We start from the raw sequence: 19933 nt of genomic DNA on the forward strand, positions 1-19933 counted from the left end.
TAAAATAGAGGATATCATTGGATAAAGGATAGAAACATGAATGAAATGAGCCCTAGTTTGTGAGAATATGATAAAAGGTTAAGGATTTTGTGGCATTTTTTTTATTTTGCAAATCAGCCCAAATTTACTTTTGTGACCGAAACCATGACTGTTTGGTAGACGAAAACTCATATGTTAGTCTTATTCGTTGAAAATTTGTCTCAAATGTATTCTCTGTCAATTGACTGTCTGTTGTCATACCAGAGCAGCTCCAACTACCAGAGACAAATTCCTTGTGTGTTTTTGACATACTTGGCAAATAAAGATGATTCTGATTCTGAAGTCAGACTCGAGTCATGAATTTGATAACTTGAGACTCGACTTGACAATGTGTTAAAAGACTTGCAATTCGACTTGGATTGAACAGCAAACACGAGTGCCATTGACTTGAAAAGACTTCGGCCGAAGCACTGACAACCAACAACTTTGGCTTTTTCTTTCTACAGCTATATGTGCAACTTACTTGTTTTACTGCAGGAAATTATGATAGGGGACAACATAATACCTGCTATATGCAATAAAATAAACCCCCAAGTCCCTGTGTGCATTGTTGTGTGGGTTGTATAGCGAGAGAAAGTAGTGCAAAAGACTGCGTCCCGCCGTGTTGCTGAGGCCGCACCGCAGCGTCTATTCACAGGCGCGATCCCACTACTGAGCGGCACGGGGGCTTTGACCTGCTCCGTTTCCGACCTGGGCCGGTGCACCCCTCCTTAGGCGACCTGCTGGTCCCGAGCTCCCCCGGGAGCACCATATCGATACCGAACTTAGCGCGGACACCCGCTCGACACAGTCCGCTGCGGCTCAGAACTCCTGAGCTCAAACGATCCGCCAGCCTCAGCCTCCCAGGAACTTGGATTACAGGCACGCGCCACCGCACCCGGCGAGAGCAAGCGACACCTCTGGTGGCTTTGACTTGGAGGCATGTGACGTCATCACTTGGGACAGCGACATCTAGTGGTGGTAATATACAATCTCGCCACCGGAACCTGTGAATCTCTTCCCCTAGTCCATCAATCACCCTGGAACCTCCATTTTCCTATTGTTGTAAAGTCGTGACCCACTTTTATAGATGTTAAGAGGAATAAAGATGTTTGTGGGGTTTAAAGATGGCCTCTGAAAACACAAGTACAGTATATAACATTTTCAAATGTCATTTCAAATTCGTTTGCAGTACCGCCAAATGTATATTGCTAGCCATGACGTCCGCCAGCCATAGGCTGAGCTACACTGTACAATATTTGTTTACGGAGTACTTGCGTGCAAGGAGGAAACTTTTCTTGTCACTTTCCTACAATGTTCAGTGTGGGAACTTGGTACGCCTCTGTACTGTATTGAGAAAAATCTGAATACGAGTCAAGTGGGCTCTGGAACACTTCAGGAAACCATTGTCAGTTAACACAGTTTGTCACTACATCTACAAATTCAAGTTAAAACTCTACCATGCAAAGCGAAAGCCATATATCAACAGCACCAAGAAATGCCAAAGGCTTCTCGAGGCCTGAGCTCAAATGAGATGGATTGATGCAAAGTGGAATAGTGTGCTGTGGTCTGATGAGTCCACATTCCAAATTGTTTTTGTAAATCATGGACGTCATGTCCTCTGGGCCAAAGAGGAAAAGGACCATCTGGATTGTTATGAGTGCAATGTTCAAAATCCAGCGTCTGTGATGGTATGGAGGTGTGTTAGCACCCATGGCATGGGTTGCAGATCCCTGAAGGCACCATTAATGATGAGAGGTACATACCGGTTTTGGAGCAACATCTGCTGCCATCCAAGCAACGTCATTTTCAGGGACGTCCATGCTTATTTCAGCAAGACAATGCCAAGACACATTCTGCACGTGTCGCGTGGCTTCGCAGTAAAAGAATGAGTACTAGACTGGTCTCCAGTAGTCCAGACCTGTCTTACATTGAAAATGTGTGGCGCATTTTGAAGCACAAAATATGACAACGGAGACCCCGGACTGTTGAGCAACTGAAGTTGTACATCAAGCAAAAATGGAAAAGAATTCCACCTAAAAAACTTTTACAATTAGTGTCCTCAGTTCCCAGATGCTTATTGAGGGTTGTTAAAAGGAAAGGTGATGTAACACAGTGGTAAACATGTCCCTGTCCCAGCGTTTTTGGAACGTGTTGCAGGCAATTCGAAATGAGAGAATATTGGCAAAAAAAATATTTCTTGCACTTTTAGTCTCTTTGTTTTAAAATGCTTTTAATCATGTAAAGCACATTGAGTTACCGTGTGTATAAAATGTGCTACATAAATACATTTGGCTTGCCATCAGTTTGAACAATAAGTAGCTTGTCTTTTTAGCGTATTTAATTGAATATGGGTTAAAAAAAGGATTAACAAATAATTGAACTGCCTTCTGTTTTTATTTGTTTTCCCCAACATCCCAACTTTGTTGGCATTGGAATTTGTGTTAGTAGTTGGCTTTGCTCATCAGAGAATTCCTTTTTTTGGGTTGTGGTTCCAGTTGTTGTGCAGCTGGTGTTGACAGCTGCAATGGTGAACACATGCTTTTCCCCCCCATTTACTTGAGTATAGCAAATACGTTGCATTAGGAAAGCATCCAAAAACCTACCTATTAAATCTGGTGATGGTAGTCTTAGGATTCAGTGTGTGAATAGGTGGACTGCCGAGTTGTGTTTCTCTTCCAGGAGGCGGCGGTGTAGTGCAGGACCACCAAAAACAGCGTTTTGTTAAGGAAGAAATGGAATCCGAAGTTTTATTTGACGTAAAGATGCCATGTGCATTGTTGTAAATCGAGAAGTAGTGCAAAAGACTGCGTCCCGCCGTGTTGCTGAGGCCGCACCGCAGCGTCTATTCACAGGCGCGATCCCACTACTGAGCGGCACGGGGGATTTGACCTGCTCCGTTTCCAACCTGGGCCGGTGCACCCCTCCTTAGGCGACCTGCTGGTCCCGAGCTCCCCCGGGAGCACCATATCGATACCGAACTTAGCGCGGACACCCGCTCGACACAGTCCGCTGTGGCTCAGAACTCCTGAGCTCAACCGATCCGCCAGCCTCAGCCTCCCAGGAACTTGGATTACAGGCACGCGCCACCGCACCCGGCGAGAGCAAGCGACATCTCTGGTGGCTTTGACTTGGAGGCATGTGACGTCATCACTTGGGACAGCGACATCTAGTGGTGGTAATATACAATCTCGCCACCGGAACCTGTGAATCTCTTCCCCTAGTCCATCAATCACCCTGGAACCTCCATTTTCCTATTGTTGTAAAGTCGTGACCCACTTTTATAGATGTTAAGAGGAATAAAGATGTTTGTGGGGTTTAAAGATGGCCTCTGAAAACACAAGTACAGTATATAACATTTTCAAATGTCATTTCAAATTCGTTTGCAGTACCGCCAAATGTATATTGCTAGCCATGACGTCCGCCAGCCATAGGCTGAGCTACACTGTACAATATTTGTTTACGGAGTACTTGCGTGCAAGGAGGAAACTTTCTTGTCACTTTCCTACTAATGTTCAGTGTGGGAACTTGGTACGCCTCTGTACTGTATTGAGAAAAATCTGAATACGAGCTCAAGTGGGCTCTGGAACACTTCCAGGAAACCATTGTCAGTTAACACAGTTTGTCACTACATCTACAAATTCAAGTTAAAACTCTACCATGCAAAGCGAAAGCCATATATCAACAGCACCAAGAAATGCCAAAGGCTTCTCGAGGCCTGAGCTCAAATGAGATGGATTGATGCAAAGTGGAATAGTGTGCTGTGGTCTGATGAGTCCACATTCCAAATTGTTTTTGTAAATCATGGACGTCATGTCCTCTGGGCCAAAGAGGAAAAGGACCATCTGGATTGTTATGAGTGCAATGTTCAAAATCCAGCGTCTGTGATGGTATGGAGGTGTGTTAGCACCCATGGCATGGGTTGCAGATCCCTGAAGGCACCATTAATGATGAGAGGTACATACCGGTTTTGGAGCAACATCTGCTGCCATCCAAGCAACGTCATTTTCAGGGACGTCCATGCTTATTTCAGCAAGACAATGCCAAGACACATTCTACACGTGTCGCGTGGCTTCGTAGTAAAAGAATGAGTACTAGACTGGCCTCCAGTAGTCCAGACCTGTCTTCCATTGAAAATGTGTGGCGCATTTTGAAGCACAAAATATGACATCGGAGACCCCGGACTGTTGAGCAACTGAAGTTGTACATCAAGCAAAAATGGAAAAGAATTCCACCTAAAAAACTTTTACAATTAGTGTCCTCAGTTCCCAGATGCTTATTGAGGGTTGTTAAAAGGAAAGGTGATGTAACACAGTGGTAAACATGTCCCTGTCCCAGCGTTTTTGGAACGTGTTGCAGGCAATTCGAAATGAGAGAATATTGGCAAAAAAAATATTTCTTGCACTTTTAGTCTCTTTGTTTTAAAATGCTTTTAATCATGTAAAGCACATTGAGTTACCGTGTGTATAAAATGTGCTACATAAATACATTTGGCTTGCCATCAGTTTGAACAATAAGTAGCTTGTCTTTTTAGCGTATTTAATTGAATATGGGTTAAAAAAAGGATTAACAAATAATTGAACTGCCTTCTGTTTTTATTTGTTTTCCCCAACATCCCAACTTTGTTGGCATTGGAATTTGTGTTAGTAGTTGGCTTTGCTCATCAGAGAATTCCTTTTTTTGGGTTGTGGTTCCAGTTGTTGTGCAGCTGGTGTTGACAGCTGCAATGGTGAACACATGCTTTTCCCCCCCATTTACTTGAGTATAGCAAATACGTTGCATTAGGAAAGCATCCAAAAACCTACCTATTAAATCTGGTGATGGTAGTCTTAGGATTCAGTGTGTGAATAGGTGGACTGCCGAGTTGTGTTTCTCTTCCAGGAGGAGGCAGTGTAGTGCAGGACCACCAAAAACAGCGTTTTGTTAAGGAAGAAATGGAATCCGAAGTTTTATTTGACGTAAAGATGCCATGTGCATTGTTGTAAATCGAGAAGTAGTGCAAAAGACTGCGTCCCGCCGTATTGCTGAGGCCGCACCGCAGCGTCTATTCACAGGCGCGATCCCACTACTGAGCGGCACGGGGGATTTGACCTGCTCCGTTTCCGACCTGGGCCGGTGCACCCCTCCTTAGGCGACCTGCTGGTCCCGAGCTCCCCCGGGAGCACCATATCGATACCGAACTTAGCGCGGACACCCGCTCGACACAGTCCGCTGCGGCTCAGAACTCCTGAGCTCAAACGATCCACCAGCCTCAGCCTCCCAGGAACTTGGATTACAGGCACGCGCCACCGCACCCGGCGAGAGCAAGCGACATCTCTGGTGGCTTTGACTTGGAGGCATGTGACGTCATCACTTGGGACAGCGACATCTAGTGGTGGTAATATACAATCTCGCCACCGGAACCTGTGAATCTCTTCCCCTAGTCCATCAATCACCCTGGAACCTCCATTTTCCTATTGTTGTAAAGTCGTGACCCACTTTTATAGATGTTAAGAGGAATAAAGATGTTTGTGGGGTTTAAAGATGGCCTCTGAAAACACAAGTACAGTATATAACATTTTCAAATGTCATTTCAAATTCGTTTGCAGTACCGCCAAATGTATATTGCTAGCCATGACGTCCGCCAGCCAAAGGCTGAGCTACACTGTACAGTATTTGTTTACAGAGTACTTGTGTGCAAGGAGGAAACTTCTTGTCACTTTCCTAGTATGTTCAGTGAGGGAACTTGGTACGCCTCTGTACTGTATTAAAAAATGAGAATACGACTCAAGTGGGCTCTGGAACACTTCAGGAAACTCTTGTCAGTTAACACAGTTTATCACTACATCTACAAATTCAAGTTAAAACTCTACCATGCAAAGCGAAAGCCATATATCAACAGCACCAAGAAATGCCACAGGCTTCTCTGGGCCTCAGCTCATCTGAGACGGATTGATGCAAAGTGGAAAACTGTGCTGTGGTCTGATGAGTCCACATTCCAAATTGTTTTTGAAAATCATGGACGTAATGTCCTCTGGGCCAAAGAGGAAAAGGACCAGCTGGATTGTTATGAGCGCAAAAATACTACTTTCACAAAGATTCTTCCAAGTTGATGTATACAGAACTGTATATAACAATTCGAATTATGACTAAAAATACAAATAAAAATTACAATATTCATGATTTTGACTTTTTATGCTTGATGAAGAACTACAGTTGAACAATTCGCAACAAGCTGAAACTTATTAAATCTGGTGACGGTATTCTTAGGATTCAGTGTGTGAATAGGTGTACTGCCTAGTTGTGTTTCTCTTCCATTAGGAGGCAGTGTAGGACCACCAAAATCAGCGTTTTGTTAAGGAAGAATTGGAATCCGAAGTTTTATTTGACGTAAAGATGCAATGTGCATTGTTGATTTTGTTGTAAATCGAGAAGTAGTGCAAAAGACTGCGTCCCGCCGTATTGCTGAGGCCGCACCGCAGCGTCTATTCACAGGCGCGATCCCACTACTGAGCGGCACGGGGGCTTTGACCTGCTCCGTTTCCGACCTGGGCCGGTGCACCCCTCCTTAGGCGACCTGCTGGTCCCGAGCTCCCCCGGGAGCACCATATCGATACCGAACTTAGCGCGGACACCCGCTCGACACAGTCCGCTGCGGCTCAGAACTCCTGAGCTCAAACGATCCGCCAGCCTCAGCCTCCCAGGAACTTGGATTACAGGCACGCGCCACCGCACCCGGCGAGAGCAAGCGACACCTCTGGTGGCTATGACTTGAACATGTACCATTTCGGTTTGTCCCATAGGGGTCGCCACAGCGAGTCACTCACATGATTTGTTTGGCAGTGGGTTTTTTTAGAAGGCGACAGCATGAATGGGCTTCCAGTATGCCCTTCCTGACGCAACCCACCATTTCTTCCCCCGGGCTTTCTTTAAAAACAAAAACAAAAAACACTTGATGTAGCCATACCGGCTGGTGACGTCACATGCCTTCATGCCTTTATCCTTATAGACTAGGATTTTTTTACTTTCTGTTCTGTGAAACACCACTGTTGCTTTTTAAGTATGAAAGGTGCAATACATTATTAACGATTGATCGATGGATTGGGGGAAGAGATTCGCAGGTTCTGGTGGCAAGATTGTATATTACGACCACTAGATGTCGCCGTCCCACCTGCTGACGTCACATGCCTCCAAGTCAAAGCCACCAGAGGTTTGGCTTGCTCTCGCCGGGTGCGGTGGCGCGTGCCTGTAATCCAAGTTCCTGGGAGGCTGAGGCTGGCGGATCGTTTGAGCTCAGGAGTTCTGAGCCGCAGCGGACTGTGTCGAGCGGGTGTCCGCGCTAAGTTCGGTATCGATATGGTGCTCCCGGGGGAGCTCGGGACCAGCAGGTCGCCTAAGGAGGGGTGCACCGGCCCAGGTCGGAAACGGAGCAGGTCAAAGCCCCCGTGCCGCTCAGTAGTGGGATCGCGCCTGTGAATAGACGCTGCGGTGCGGCCTCAGCAATACGGCGGGACGCAGTCTTTTGCACTACTTCTCGATTTACAACAAACAGCCCGTGACATTTTTTTACAAAACATTTATTCCCTTTCTTTTTCACACACATGGCCCTGTGTCCAGAAATGATTGCCCCCTAAACCGAGTAACTGTTTGTGCCACCCTCTGCAGCAATAACTGCAAACAAGTATTTGCAATAACAGTGGAGGAATTTTGCCCCACTCATCTTTGCAGAATTGCTGTAATTCAGGCACGCTGGAGGATCTTCGAACATGAACCTCCCTTTTAAGGTCATGCCACAGCATCTCAATAGGATTCAGGTCAAGACTTTGACTAGGCCACTCCAAAGTCTTCATTTTGTTTTTCTTCAGCCATTCAGAGGTGGACTTGCTGGTGTGTTTTGGATCATTGTCCTCCTGCAAAACCCAAGTTCCTTTTTGCTTTAAGTCACGAACAGATGGCCAGACATTCTCCTTCGGGATTTTTGGGTAGCCAGCAGGATTTATAGTTCCATTTATCAAAGCAAGTCTTCCATGTCCTGAAGCAGCAAAACAGCCCTCAGACCATCACACTACTGCCACCATATTTTACTGTTGGTATGATGTTCTTTTTCTGAAATCCGGTGTTACTTTTATGCCAGATGTAATGAGACGCACACCTTCCAAAAAGTTCAACTTTTGTCTGGTCAGAGTATTTTCTAAGTAAGTCCTGGGGATCACCAAGATGTCTTCTGGCAAAATTGAGACAAACCTTGATGTTCTTTTTGCTCATCAGTTGTTTTCATCTCGGAACTCCGCCGTGCAGGCCATTTTTGCCCAGTCGCTTCCTTATTGTTGTGTCATCAACACTGACCTTAACTGAGGCAAGTGAGGCCTGCAGTTCTTTGGATGTTGTTGTGGGGTCTTTTGTGACCTCTTGGATGAGTCATTGCTGCGCTCTTGGGGTAATTTTGGTCAGTCGGCCACTCCTGGGAAGGTTCACCTCTGTTCAGTGTTTTTGTAATTGTTGATAATGGCTCTCACTGTGGTTCGCTGGAGTCCCAATGCTTTAGAAATGGCTTTATAAAGTTTTCCACACTAGTAGATCTCAATTACTTTCTTTCTCATTTGTTCCTGAAATCCACTGGCTGCCTGTTCAATACAGCATCCTGATCTGCACCTTCAAAGCCATCAATAACCTCGCCCCACCATATCTTTCTGACCTCCTTCCCGTGTTCATACAGTCCAGCTCTCTCAGAACTTCGTCCCCTTTCCACCTCACCGTCCCTTCTGCCCGTCTGTCCACCTTCGGGGACCAATCCTTCGGTCGCTCTGACCCGTTTTTGGAACTCTTTGGAACCTCCGTAACACAGACTCATGCCTCAAGACACATATTTACCTTAACGTTGCCCATATCGTTTGCCAATTTAATGTCATTAAAATTTTTATTGTATTATTCGTTTTCTTTTACTAAATGTTTGTACAGTGACCTTGAGTGCCCGGAGAGGTGCTGATAAATATTATTATTATTATTATTCAAATAGTCTAATGATGATACAATACAAGAGCTGCATCCAAAGTCCTACCTTTTCAGTTTTCTTTTAAACTGCCAGAAAGGTATTCATTTAACAATGCGATGCTTATGCCTTGCGGTTTCTGTATTGCACTGAGGGCTCGTTTGGGAATGAGATTGTGGAGCGTATGTTTGTTTGGTTCCTTTATGATGTGAACAGCACATTTGGTCTTTTATGCACCACCCCAATCCATCAACAACAACAACAAAAAAAACCCATTAGAAATTGGTCAAGACCCAAGCAGAGCAAAGAGAACCTTTGTGCACGCGTAGCTTCACGTGTCCTTAAGCTTGACCCCCCCCCCCCCCAAAAAAAAAAAAAAATACAAACCGTCTCCAAGGACAGCTATTCCACTGTAATTGGTGTACACTGGCTTCAAAAGCTGAGGTGAGATGTACAATGTATTGGTTGTGAAAGGAAACTCCGAAGCACATTAAAAGTGAATTCGTTTTCGTGTAAAGTGTGTTGAGGGTCATTCCGGTCACGACGCGCGCACCTCTCCGAAAAGCGCACACGTCTCCAAAGGCGCACTCCATACTTTCTAAAGGACAGTCACATTGTTGAGGGGTTCCTCAAGAGCTGTGCATATGGCATCAGGGTTGCAATTAAATGTTTTTAAGATGTTTTCCCTTTCTTGAAGAAGTTTCCTTTTCCCTTTCTCTCCCCCGGCAGCTCTTTGGCAGAAGGAGCGAGAGGAGGGGGGGCACATTGTATGGCGTCCCTGATAACAATCTGGTCAGCGAGTTGTTGGTCTTCGATTGGCCTTCTCAAAACGTCCTTCAAACAAAAAAGAGCGAAAATAAAGCCCCACCTGGTACCTCTGTTGGCTAAAATAATAAATAGATTGGGTTTAATAAATAAGCAAAGGAGAGCGTGAAGTAGTCCGGGAGTAAAAACCAGGCGCATCGTGCAGGTATCACCTGCTCGGGAGCTTGGTCGTGTGTATTGTTAAATATTGTGAAATTACTTTTTCCTAACAACTCTGCCGTCATATCTGCTCATATGGGTGCTTATGTTTGCCCACACTTTGCATAACAAACAGGATAATACAACACACTGATAAAAAAAAACCACACACACACACACAAAGATTTGACTGCTTTAAACCAGCACCTGCCCGTCATATGCCAATATGGATAAGGCGTCTTTGATTATTTGTAAATTGGGGGTATTTCGTTTATTTTAGATTTCTTCGTGCCTTTTACAACAGCAAGGTGACATCTCATATCTTGCCCGTGTATTTGTCCACTTTATTAAAAGCATATGGGGATCAGATTGCTCACCAAAACACATATTTGCACAGAAATGGAAGGAGGTTTTTATCCTTAAACTGGCAATGTTTGAGCTCTGCCATACTGCCCCCACCCGCCGCAGATCACAAGTAAAGGACACCTATTGACGTAGCTTGCAGGACTTTGAGTTCTGCCAAGTTCAACTGAATTAGTTCTAAAACGGCTCGTCTTGAAGCTGCGTGACGATATCTTCCGGTTGGCCTCTTGACGCATTCATACAGGCTGACATTATTGTAGGAATCGACATGGTAAAATCAATAGCGTGGATTTATAAATGCATGGTCTGTAAAATAACATACTGCAAGTCTCAAGCGAGGAAGTAGCTGAGATTTATCGCCTCGTGCCAATTAGAGCGTGCGTTGCGCGCATCGAAAATACGCACATTGAATGAGCATATCCGACCCAATTTGTTTTCCAAACCGTCTCAGAGTTTCGATGCATTTGGCATATATTACATTATTATTATTATTATTATTATTTAAAGAAGCTACGTTTTATATTTTGCTGCGCTGAATGACTCGGAGCAGATATTGCTGCTGTTCCACCACCGAGTGCGTCAAACGGGCCATCACACCGGAAGGGAACGTCAAACCTGATGACATATGAATATAAAACCATAACTTGTGCTTAAGCAATTTTAAGCAGGCGCAAATGAAGCAAGAATATCGTCTTGCAACGGAACATCACATTAAAAAAAGATATATTAACAGTGATACATTTTGATAATTATTTCAAAACTATTGATTGGCGCATGGAAGGTCTCAGCTGACCGGAACGTTTAATACACAAGTAGTCTATTTTGTATAGGACAAAAAGAGGAAATGACCATAAATCACAGCTCCGTGTCATTACAAAAAGTTGAGCAAGTTTAATAGAAAGTCTAATAATCAAGGTAAGTGCCTTTCATTCCTTATAAGTCATCAATATTTGTCACACCCCCCGTGTTGTCTCCCCTCATTCAAAACACAGAACGCACAAAGAGATACAGTGGGGCTGATTTAAAAAAAAAAAAATTAAAAAGAAAAAAAAAAAAAAGGGGGGGGGGGGGGCGAGGGTGCAAGACGTGCTGCCTGAAATCCGATTGGCTATCTGACACATGCTGTTGATTCAGGCGTACAAAAAAGATAAGATAAAGGCCTTCTAAAATGACAGAGATGCGCATCCACGACGCACCGTCTTGCTGCCTCCCGCTGCCGCGCGACTCAGACACTCACAGGTACGTACGTGCAAGAGTCTTTTCTTCATGCATGTACACGTACATGGATCTTACAAATGACGCATGGGTTTATCAGAAATAGAATACTGGTCAGTTTTCATTGACAATGCCACGCATGTATCAATTGTATGTTTATTGTAGTTTTCTGTACAGTTTACGTCTGGAGAAGGTAGCATCAACTAACCCCACAATAGTGTAATGGGCCTCCACATTCTGTCAATTTCATAGCTCACTGTAGCTGAACATTATATTCTCCAGATTTCTTTTTAAAATAGTTTTTATATTGGATTAGATTGTGCAAATATACCATTGTGTTGTGAATGTGTTCATGATCACTCAAAATGCGTGAAAATGTTTTCAGAATATATACGTGGTTATATTACGATAAACTATTGATATTGTTCAATTCTGTGTCGCACAATTGCAATTCCATGCTTTTTTTTTTTTGGAATAGGATGCATCCCAAAGAGCACTCTGCACCAAGTGGCGCGCACACATCCAAGAGGGCAGTGACGCACAGGAGCCCGAATTTCCACAGTTCAAAAGACTACAGTGAACATGTGCGTCAAAACGAAACGCAGCAAGCCAAATGTGCGCATTCGGGACTGCGGGGCAGACGCAGGGTGAAGGCCAACGACAGGGAACGTCACCGGATGCACAACCTCAACTCTGCTCTGAACACGCTCAGAAACATTTTGCCAGCTCTTCCCCAGGACGCCAAGATGACCAAGATCGAAACTCTGCGGTTCGCCCACAACTACATCTGGGCCCTGACCGAGACTCTGCGTATTGAGCAGCAAGACTACCCGCCTGTCCTCAGCCGGACTGGTCCGCATGCAGCTGAGGCTCACTCGGCACCATCTGATCTGCCTTGTTGTGCCCCAATAACCTTTTATCCCAAGCTACTCTACCGCGAGAATGAGCTCAGGGATGATTGGCAATATTCAAATTTCAATGCGCACACCATTTCACTTTCACCCTTACTTACTTATAAAAACCTTTAAAAGCAGCTACTTATTGATTTTTTTTTTTTATGTATGATGAGGGTGGACTTTATCTTTAAATGTGCTTTATTTTCCAGATAGATTGTTCTCGCTGTACACGTAGCACTTACAGTCATTTCAGCTCACAGGCATTTGTCGTTTTGCAGAGACAATCAATAAATTGAGAAAATAGGCACTGGACTTACAACTAAAATATTTATTTGGTATGGGTATTAAAATGTTTTTGAGATTTTTTTTTCATTTTTTATATAATAGTTGGACTATTAAATAAAAACAGTACAAAAATTATGCATTTTGTGTGTTGTCGAGCATGACAGTCCCTTGTTCCCATGAGGGTTAAAAAAAGTATCATTAACAAACATCCAGAAAGACAGTGGTTCTTTTCCTGTGAATACTGCCCTAATTATCATTCAAATCAGTGGCAAAACATGAATTTACTGTACTCTATAAGTATGGAGCGTTTACGTTGTATTGCAAATGCCAAAGCTCTTACGTGCAAATGAACATGTCCCGTCCACTCTGCCAGTGTCTACACAAGAGTGTACAAGTAGAAGCGAAATGTATTGAAGTGTCTTAAAAACTAGTGTGCAGTCTGAGGCTGAACTCCTTGCTCTCTCTACTTGGGTAAGACCGTGACCACATCGTAGCCCTCGGGCGGGGTCATTCGCTCGCGTGCGTGCTTCTCGCAGTAAATCTGGTCTTCCACAAAGAAATGTCCCTTCTGTTTCAGGTTGACATCGCAGTCTGTGCAAGCGTAGCACTCGGGGTGTCGGAACTTGTCACGCAGCTTCACCAAAATCCCCCTAAGTCACAAAAGGCAACAATTCAACATCCAAGAGGAACTCGGCTCACTTTCCAATTGAAATGAAAGCATGTGGCATTAACACTGCAAATGCAATACAGTAAATAGTCAACATTAGCACTGATTTGCTGCTGTTCGACCAGGCCAACTTCTACAGTTTTTGTACTATGATTATATTAGGACCAATTTGGCTTTCACAGCATTATAGCAGTGCTTCTTGGTTGATACCTTACAGCAGCCATTCCCAAACTTGGGGTTGGGACTCATTTTCAGATTTTATTGCAAGGGTCCTAAAGCACTAAACCACCCATTTGTTGACACGCATGCAAGTGGCCCGTGGTGCAAAAAAGGTTGTTGTTGGTTGTTTTACTAGGGTGCCCGACTCAAATTTCACCTATGACCCTGAAGCTATTTTTTTCCTTACAAGGCAAAATAATTATTGTTTATTCTAGTAAATTGTCTGCTTTGTTGTTGATCATTAATGTTATGGCAACGCATTATGCATTTATTATGTTTCTAAATTGGTCTTATAGATAAAACCCTTCTTAAAGGTTCAGTAAAAACTTTTATTTCCCAATTTAACTTCATGGACAGCAACATTGCCATACTGAGAGGTAGCCTAGTCTTAAAAGTCAAACCATACCTTTGCCTTAACAACAACTGGTCAGACTTCCTGAATTGAAAATACTCTACAGCAAGATATGATGGCAATGTGCACTAGCATGGCTGAAATATGCCCCCAGGTGGCGCTACAGTAGAAGACCAGAACAGATAAGAGTATACGATCTCTACAATTTAATAATGCATTAAAACAAAATAAACTTCAAGGCATAAACACTTACACAATCCCCGAGCCACATTTATCACAGATGGGCAACTTCTCAACATTTCCAACGGAGGAGCCAATCTTTGATGTCGGTGCTTTCACACTCCTGAACCCTGATGGTCTGTCAGAATTGCCTGCAAACATCAGAGAGACACAAAAAACACTTTAGAGTTGCTTTACATTGTGATCTTAGCCTTAGTACATCACTGGAGAATATGACCTGGAATCAAACAAGTGAAAACCTGATAACATGTTGTTGTTCAAAACAGACTAACCTGTAAAAGTCAATCAGATTATGAGACAAAAAGTAGTAACTGTGATCCGTACCCGTCTCAAGAATCTCCTGAAGCACCTTGAAGGAAGCAGACTGTCGAGGGGGCTGATCAGACTCCTGGTTCTCTTGCAGCATTTTGGAAACCTCGGAATCTTCCGCTATAGGGGGCCGCTTGGTGGACTTTGCTGGATCTGCAGCTCTACAAGGCAGATGGTGTCAACAAATTGATAAGTTTGTATTAACCACAAACAAAAGACCTCTTCAAAGCGGAATGGAAAACTTAGTCTTTCTGTGTGTTGACAAAACAATGTGTCACATGAAGCACTAAGCTAAAGCGGGCCAGCAACATAAAAGCCAGTTTTTAATGAAAGGGCAAACTATATTTAAAGTAGAGGGGAAAACGATTGTCATAGAAACAAAGAAACAAACTACATTTTGATGACAGACCAAAACCATTCATGTAAAATTACCCGATACAAAAGGTTTTAAAAGTGCACTGCAGTTGGTGCAGATGCTCTTGCATTTGTGAAACATCACTGAGCCTTACACCAAATCCCAACACTCCTGCTTCAAGTCCACCCTGAACCCTTTGAATGAGTTCAGAGCATACAGAAATTTATTATCCTATCCTGTATATCCTATACCTCTGCTACATCTTGGGATAAGGACCGGACCGGACGGGGAATAATTGACACAATTATAATTGCATTGGCAGAGAAAAATAAATAAAAATAATTGTTTTAACCCCCCCACAATTCTTGAATAAGCGGGCATAAACCGCCACTTAGCATTTTGGGGGATGGGTTGGGGGAAAAAAAATTGTGAAATTGGAAAAGATTTATTTAAAAAAAATAATAATTAAATAAATAAAAAAAAAAGACTATGTGGGGGTCCAATGTAATAATAATAATAATTGATTGTTACTCTCATAGTGAATCAACGATTTTTTTTTCTCTCATAAGCCCATCCTTACTTTTTACATTTTACCATATGACGCGGTTAACTTATTTGTACACGACAGTTAAATATGTTACACTCAATGAATATTTATATGACCAGTTAAGGTCTAGTGTTTTCAACAATGGTCAACTTATTATTACACTTTTATTGGAGTGAAGAATGTTATGTTACCTAAAACATTGTCTGTACAGTATACAATGGTTTATGGTGGGTGAAGTTTGTTACCTGGAACAGATTGTTTATATTTGTGTAATTTCTTACGGGAAAAAAAAACCAAACAAACATTAAATTTCAAACAAATCTGAGGTCGACTGGAAGCATACCGTGTTCAACTTTATTGAATCCACCGCACAACAAACTGGGTTGATATAGAAGCTTGTGAACACCTCGTGTCCTTACTTTAAGTTAATATAGTTTGTTAGCATGGTATTAGCATTTCAAGTTTAAATGACAAAAATTGTTGTCGTCTCGGTTGATGTTTGGCACTAAGCGTACTATTGTCATAGTGCAAACAGACAATATTGTGGTCTGGTCTGTCATGGTTTAACTTTCCCCAATGTAACACAAGTTCATTCTTACACATTGTCGGCCTCGTTGGTGGTTGTCAAGGTTTTGACTTCATCCACAGCCGAGTTGAAGTTGTTGATATTCTCTGAGGAGTAGAGGCCAGCTGGGTTGTTGTACTGGTTGGTCACAACCTTGGAACCAAAACCGGAGAATGGCAGAGCACTCCGGTTGTGGGCGGAGCCTATTTGTTTCATTTCCTGCCAAAGACAGATGCAACAATGATGTTAAAGCTTTGTGTGAAACTGACCAGGAAAGGTCTGTAACAGTTGTAAAACTTTTTTGGAGCAACACAGCAATGGGCTCTTGTTTCAAGCACAACAAACAGACCGTCAGCAAGCTAAATCACAGATCAAGCAGCTCACGGCACAATCATTTGGACAAATAAAATAGTGCCATGGCATCCAAGTGACACATCACACACAGGCATTACACACGCGTGTTCGTGACAAAACTGCACAGCAACTAATGTAAACTGTGTGGCCTGTGGAGAGGACACAGCCTGCCACGCATCCCACTGGCCTTTGCTTTCCACTCAGTAGGCAGGAACTGAGTCTTGCGTCAGCGCTTGGCAGATAAACTACTGTCGTCTAGGAAACCTCCTGTTGGGAAGTAAACAATGACTTCATCGTTGGCTGGAGGGGTGCGGCGAGGACAACGCTCAGACTTGCAGAAAACTGTGCAACTACCGGTAAGTTGAATCTGACGATTTCCCTCTAAATGACAGACGAGAGCGAGTCATTGTGCAAGTTCCAGTTTAGATGTTGAGTCTGAAGACACACACCCGTGGCTCTGATGCAAGATTCATCTTGTAGGGATGCGACTTTCCTTCTCCTGAAGAGAGTGGCGACCACAACTTATTCTCTGATCTGAAACCGAAGGGAATAACGTTTCTTGAAGTGCAAAAGCCAGTTACCATAGTCATCACATTGATTCTAAGTCTGTAGGTGTTTTCATGTGTATTGACACAGCAAAAATCAATACCAGTTCCTTTGAAAGAAACATGCTGCTTGCCTTTATTATTTTTGGCTTGACCACTTTTAAAACTGTACTTTTATCTTAAGTTAGACTTAAATGTGTCAGGCATCTACCAAACATTTTAACGTGGTTTAAGCATTATTTATTTTATTTTTTTAACCATGGGGTTTTACTGTAAACAGGGAAGCCCGAATTTAGAGTTCCGTGGCTTCGGTACCACATCATGCACTGAGCACAACACGCACACCACTTCGATCTACTGGAAGAGACGCAACGCAAGTAAGATGAATTGGCAGATGAAGAGGCGGAGAAGGTCCCCAACTAAGCGCAGAGAAAATTTGCCTGCGAGTATTGTTGCATGCTCTGTTTGTATGTGTTGCTGCTACATGTGTGTTAAGGAAGCCGTGGTTGTAAGTTTTATAATTACAGTAATCACCCACACGTATACTAATTTCCGTTAGCCTATGGCATTTGGCAGTTTATGTTAGCGTTAAACCAGCAGACTTTGGTAAGCTGAAATTACATGGTTTGGTTGAACATTCTGGTATTTAACTTATACGATATATTATACAATGATTAATTGTCTTTTGTCAGTTTGACAGGAAACGTCAACTGGGAGAGATAAAAGACAGTTTGAAGCAAGCATGCTCTGCCTCTTATTTGGAAAAAGTGAGAGAGTGGGAAACTGGTGCTAAATAATAGTTTAAAAAGTGTGTTTTAATAGCTTTATGTATGTTGTAATAGATTTAACTACGTTCAAAGCGTGGGGAAGGGGTAAAATTATATGAAAAATCAATATGGTCTCCATCTCGCGAATATTCACCTATTACGGCTGGTTCTGGAACGCAACCCCCGATAAACACTGTACTGCAATACAAATCTAATGTTCGATGAGTTAAAAGATAAGGGCTGAGTAAAAGAATGCTCTTTACGTAGGCATGCAACTTTGTCATTGCCTTAACATCTGGATTGGGGGTGAGCTGTCCTCCTTTTAAGCGTTTATAAGGGATGAGTCGATGCAGGTCAGACTGGCGTAGTCCCTTACCTGTCTATAGAAAGTGCCATCTCCTGTATGCACCCCTTAATTTTGTTCTGTGCTTCCAAGTGAGTCATGTTGTCTGTGGCTTCACCATCAATAGCTAAGATCACGTCACCAATACAGAGGTTGGCATCGGCTGCTTTGCTTCCAGGAGTCACCTACATAAAAGAGACAAGGAATGAACAATTAATGTTGTTTTTTTTTTAAAAGAGAAACAAACCCTTAAAGGTTTCACACAAAACGCTGCTTCTCTGGTTTACTGACCTTCACACGCTGGCCTGAATGTGTGTTATTGTTTACAGTTCACACAGAGACACAGTTACCCAAGGGGGCAGACACTGTTGGAAATAAAAGCCCTGAAGACAAGAAACTCTGGCACAGCTCTGGAATTTGTAATCACATTTAATGGGTGGGGAGGACAGCGCAATTAGAAATAAAAATAGCCGCTGCCATTCTTCTAAAAATCAACAGAGCCAGTGAAAATATACCGCCATTACATTATAAAGCACATACGCTTAAAATTCAAACTTTAGAAAAATACAAATGCTGTTCTGATTGACAGTAAAAATATTAAGTAAGAGTATGTTCATTCTTTAGTTTTCTTTTATTTTTTTGAGCAGTTTCTAATATTTGTGTATGTGTTGTACTTGCATGAGGCAGAAGACTAAAGCAAACTAAAATAGAAATCATTTATTTTAACAATTGAGCATGTTAAAACTGTTCCTGAGGAGTTTATGGACCCCTGAACATTTTATTTTTATTATTTTTTTTTAAAACACAACTGAGGTTAAGCATACAAAATATATTGGGACCACCATTTTTCTCAACCTCAGCTTTACAGCCAAACCCCCCAAAACAAGTTCCAAACAAAAAAACATTAGAAATTGCTAAACTTCATTTCGTCATGAAAAAATAAAAAAGATGAAACATTCTACGAAACACATGCCCTGCTAGCTAGAATCTAACCATTACCTAATAACAAACTGCATTATCAGTTCAATAGACACGTCACCACAGGTAGCTTTTGTGTTAGTTATCTCGTTCAGAAAGTTAGTTATGTACTTTCCAGTCGACTCGGCAGAAAGCTGAGTCGGGACCAGCACTCAGTTTGTGACTCGCAGCTACAAACCAAACTTACCCGAGAAATCGTCAGCGGCTGCTCGAAGTCTTTTCCTCCAACCAGCCTGAATCCCCAGGGCCCAGGACCCTGCACCACTACCCGGAGAGGCATAACTAACGCTAAGTGCCCTACAAATGACTAGCGACGTGTTCAAAGTATCGGCCACTCGGTCTTTGCGTTGGTGCTAATGACCTGTGAGGTGCTGAATGGCCAGGGGGGCTTTGGGAATGAGAGGGGCGGGCCTCAGGTTTGTGGGACAAGGAGGTTAGGTTCGTGAAGCCGCTCACATTTGGCGCAGGGACAATTCGAGGATCGTCTATTGCGCACATGCGTATGCCTCGCCGCTCAGTCAGTTTATGACAAATGTGTTGCCTAACTTACTTGTCGTTTTGTTTTTGCGTGACTTGTTTACTTTTACCACCCTAGACCGGAATAGTCAACTTCCACCTGGGAGGCGCATGGTCGTTACGTAAAACGGTTGTAACGAAACCATTCAAGAGTGATTACTCTTATACATAAACGATCTCAGACGCGTTTTTGCAGCAGGCTTTACTGGCCTGTGGGTGCCGTCACTCCTGTGTTACATGCAAGTTTACCATTTATGGTAGAGCTTTAAAGGATGTGGAATGCGCCACTCCCAAATCTTGAATTCCTTCCAGGATTGCTGCTCAAGTGGAGTGAGAAAACTCCTGTCTGCTGACTGAATGATATTTTTGGCTATGTTTACTAACAAATCGAAAGTTCTGAACCTATGCAAACTTGGAAAGTGCCAATTTAATATACTGTACATAAAATATAACATGAACCTGACATAA

General features: G+C 43.0%; 1 protein-coding gene across 1 annotated transcript; it reads right to left on the reverse strand.

Moving 5' to 3' along the window:
- Positions 1-12595: 12595 nt before the first annotated feature.
- Positions 12596-19436, reverse strand: pdlim1 (PDZ and LIM domain 1 (elfin)). Its single transcript, XM_061690725.1, has 7 exons — positions 19137-19436; positions 18005-18156; positions 16766-16850; positions 15997-16181; positions 14511-14656; positions 14200-14317; positions 12596-13358 (listed from the first exon to the last, which is right to left on the reverse strand). Exons 1-7 carry the CDS (start codon positions 19227-19229, stop codon positions 13172-13174), a joined length of 966 nt encoding a protein of 321 aa, XP_061546709.1. The 5' UTR covers positions 19230-19436; the 3' UTR covers positions 12596-13171.
- Positions 19437-19933: the final 497 nt, after the last annotated feature.

This window comes from Phycodurus eques, chromosome 11 (assembly GCF_024500275.1).
Source record: "Phycodurus eques isolate BA_2022a chromosome 11, UOR_Pequ_1.1, whole genome shotgun sequence".
In the NCBI taxonomy this organism is placed as follows: domain Eukaryota; kingdom Metazoa; phylum Chordata; class Actinopteri; order Syngnathiformes; family Syngnathidae; genus Phycodurus; species Phycodurus eques.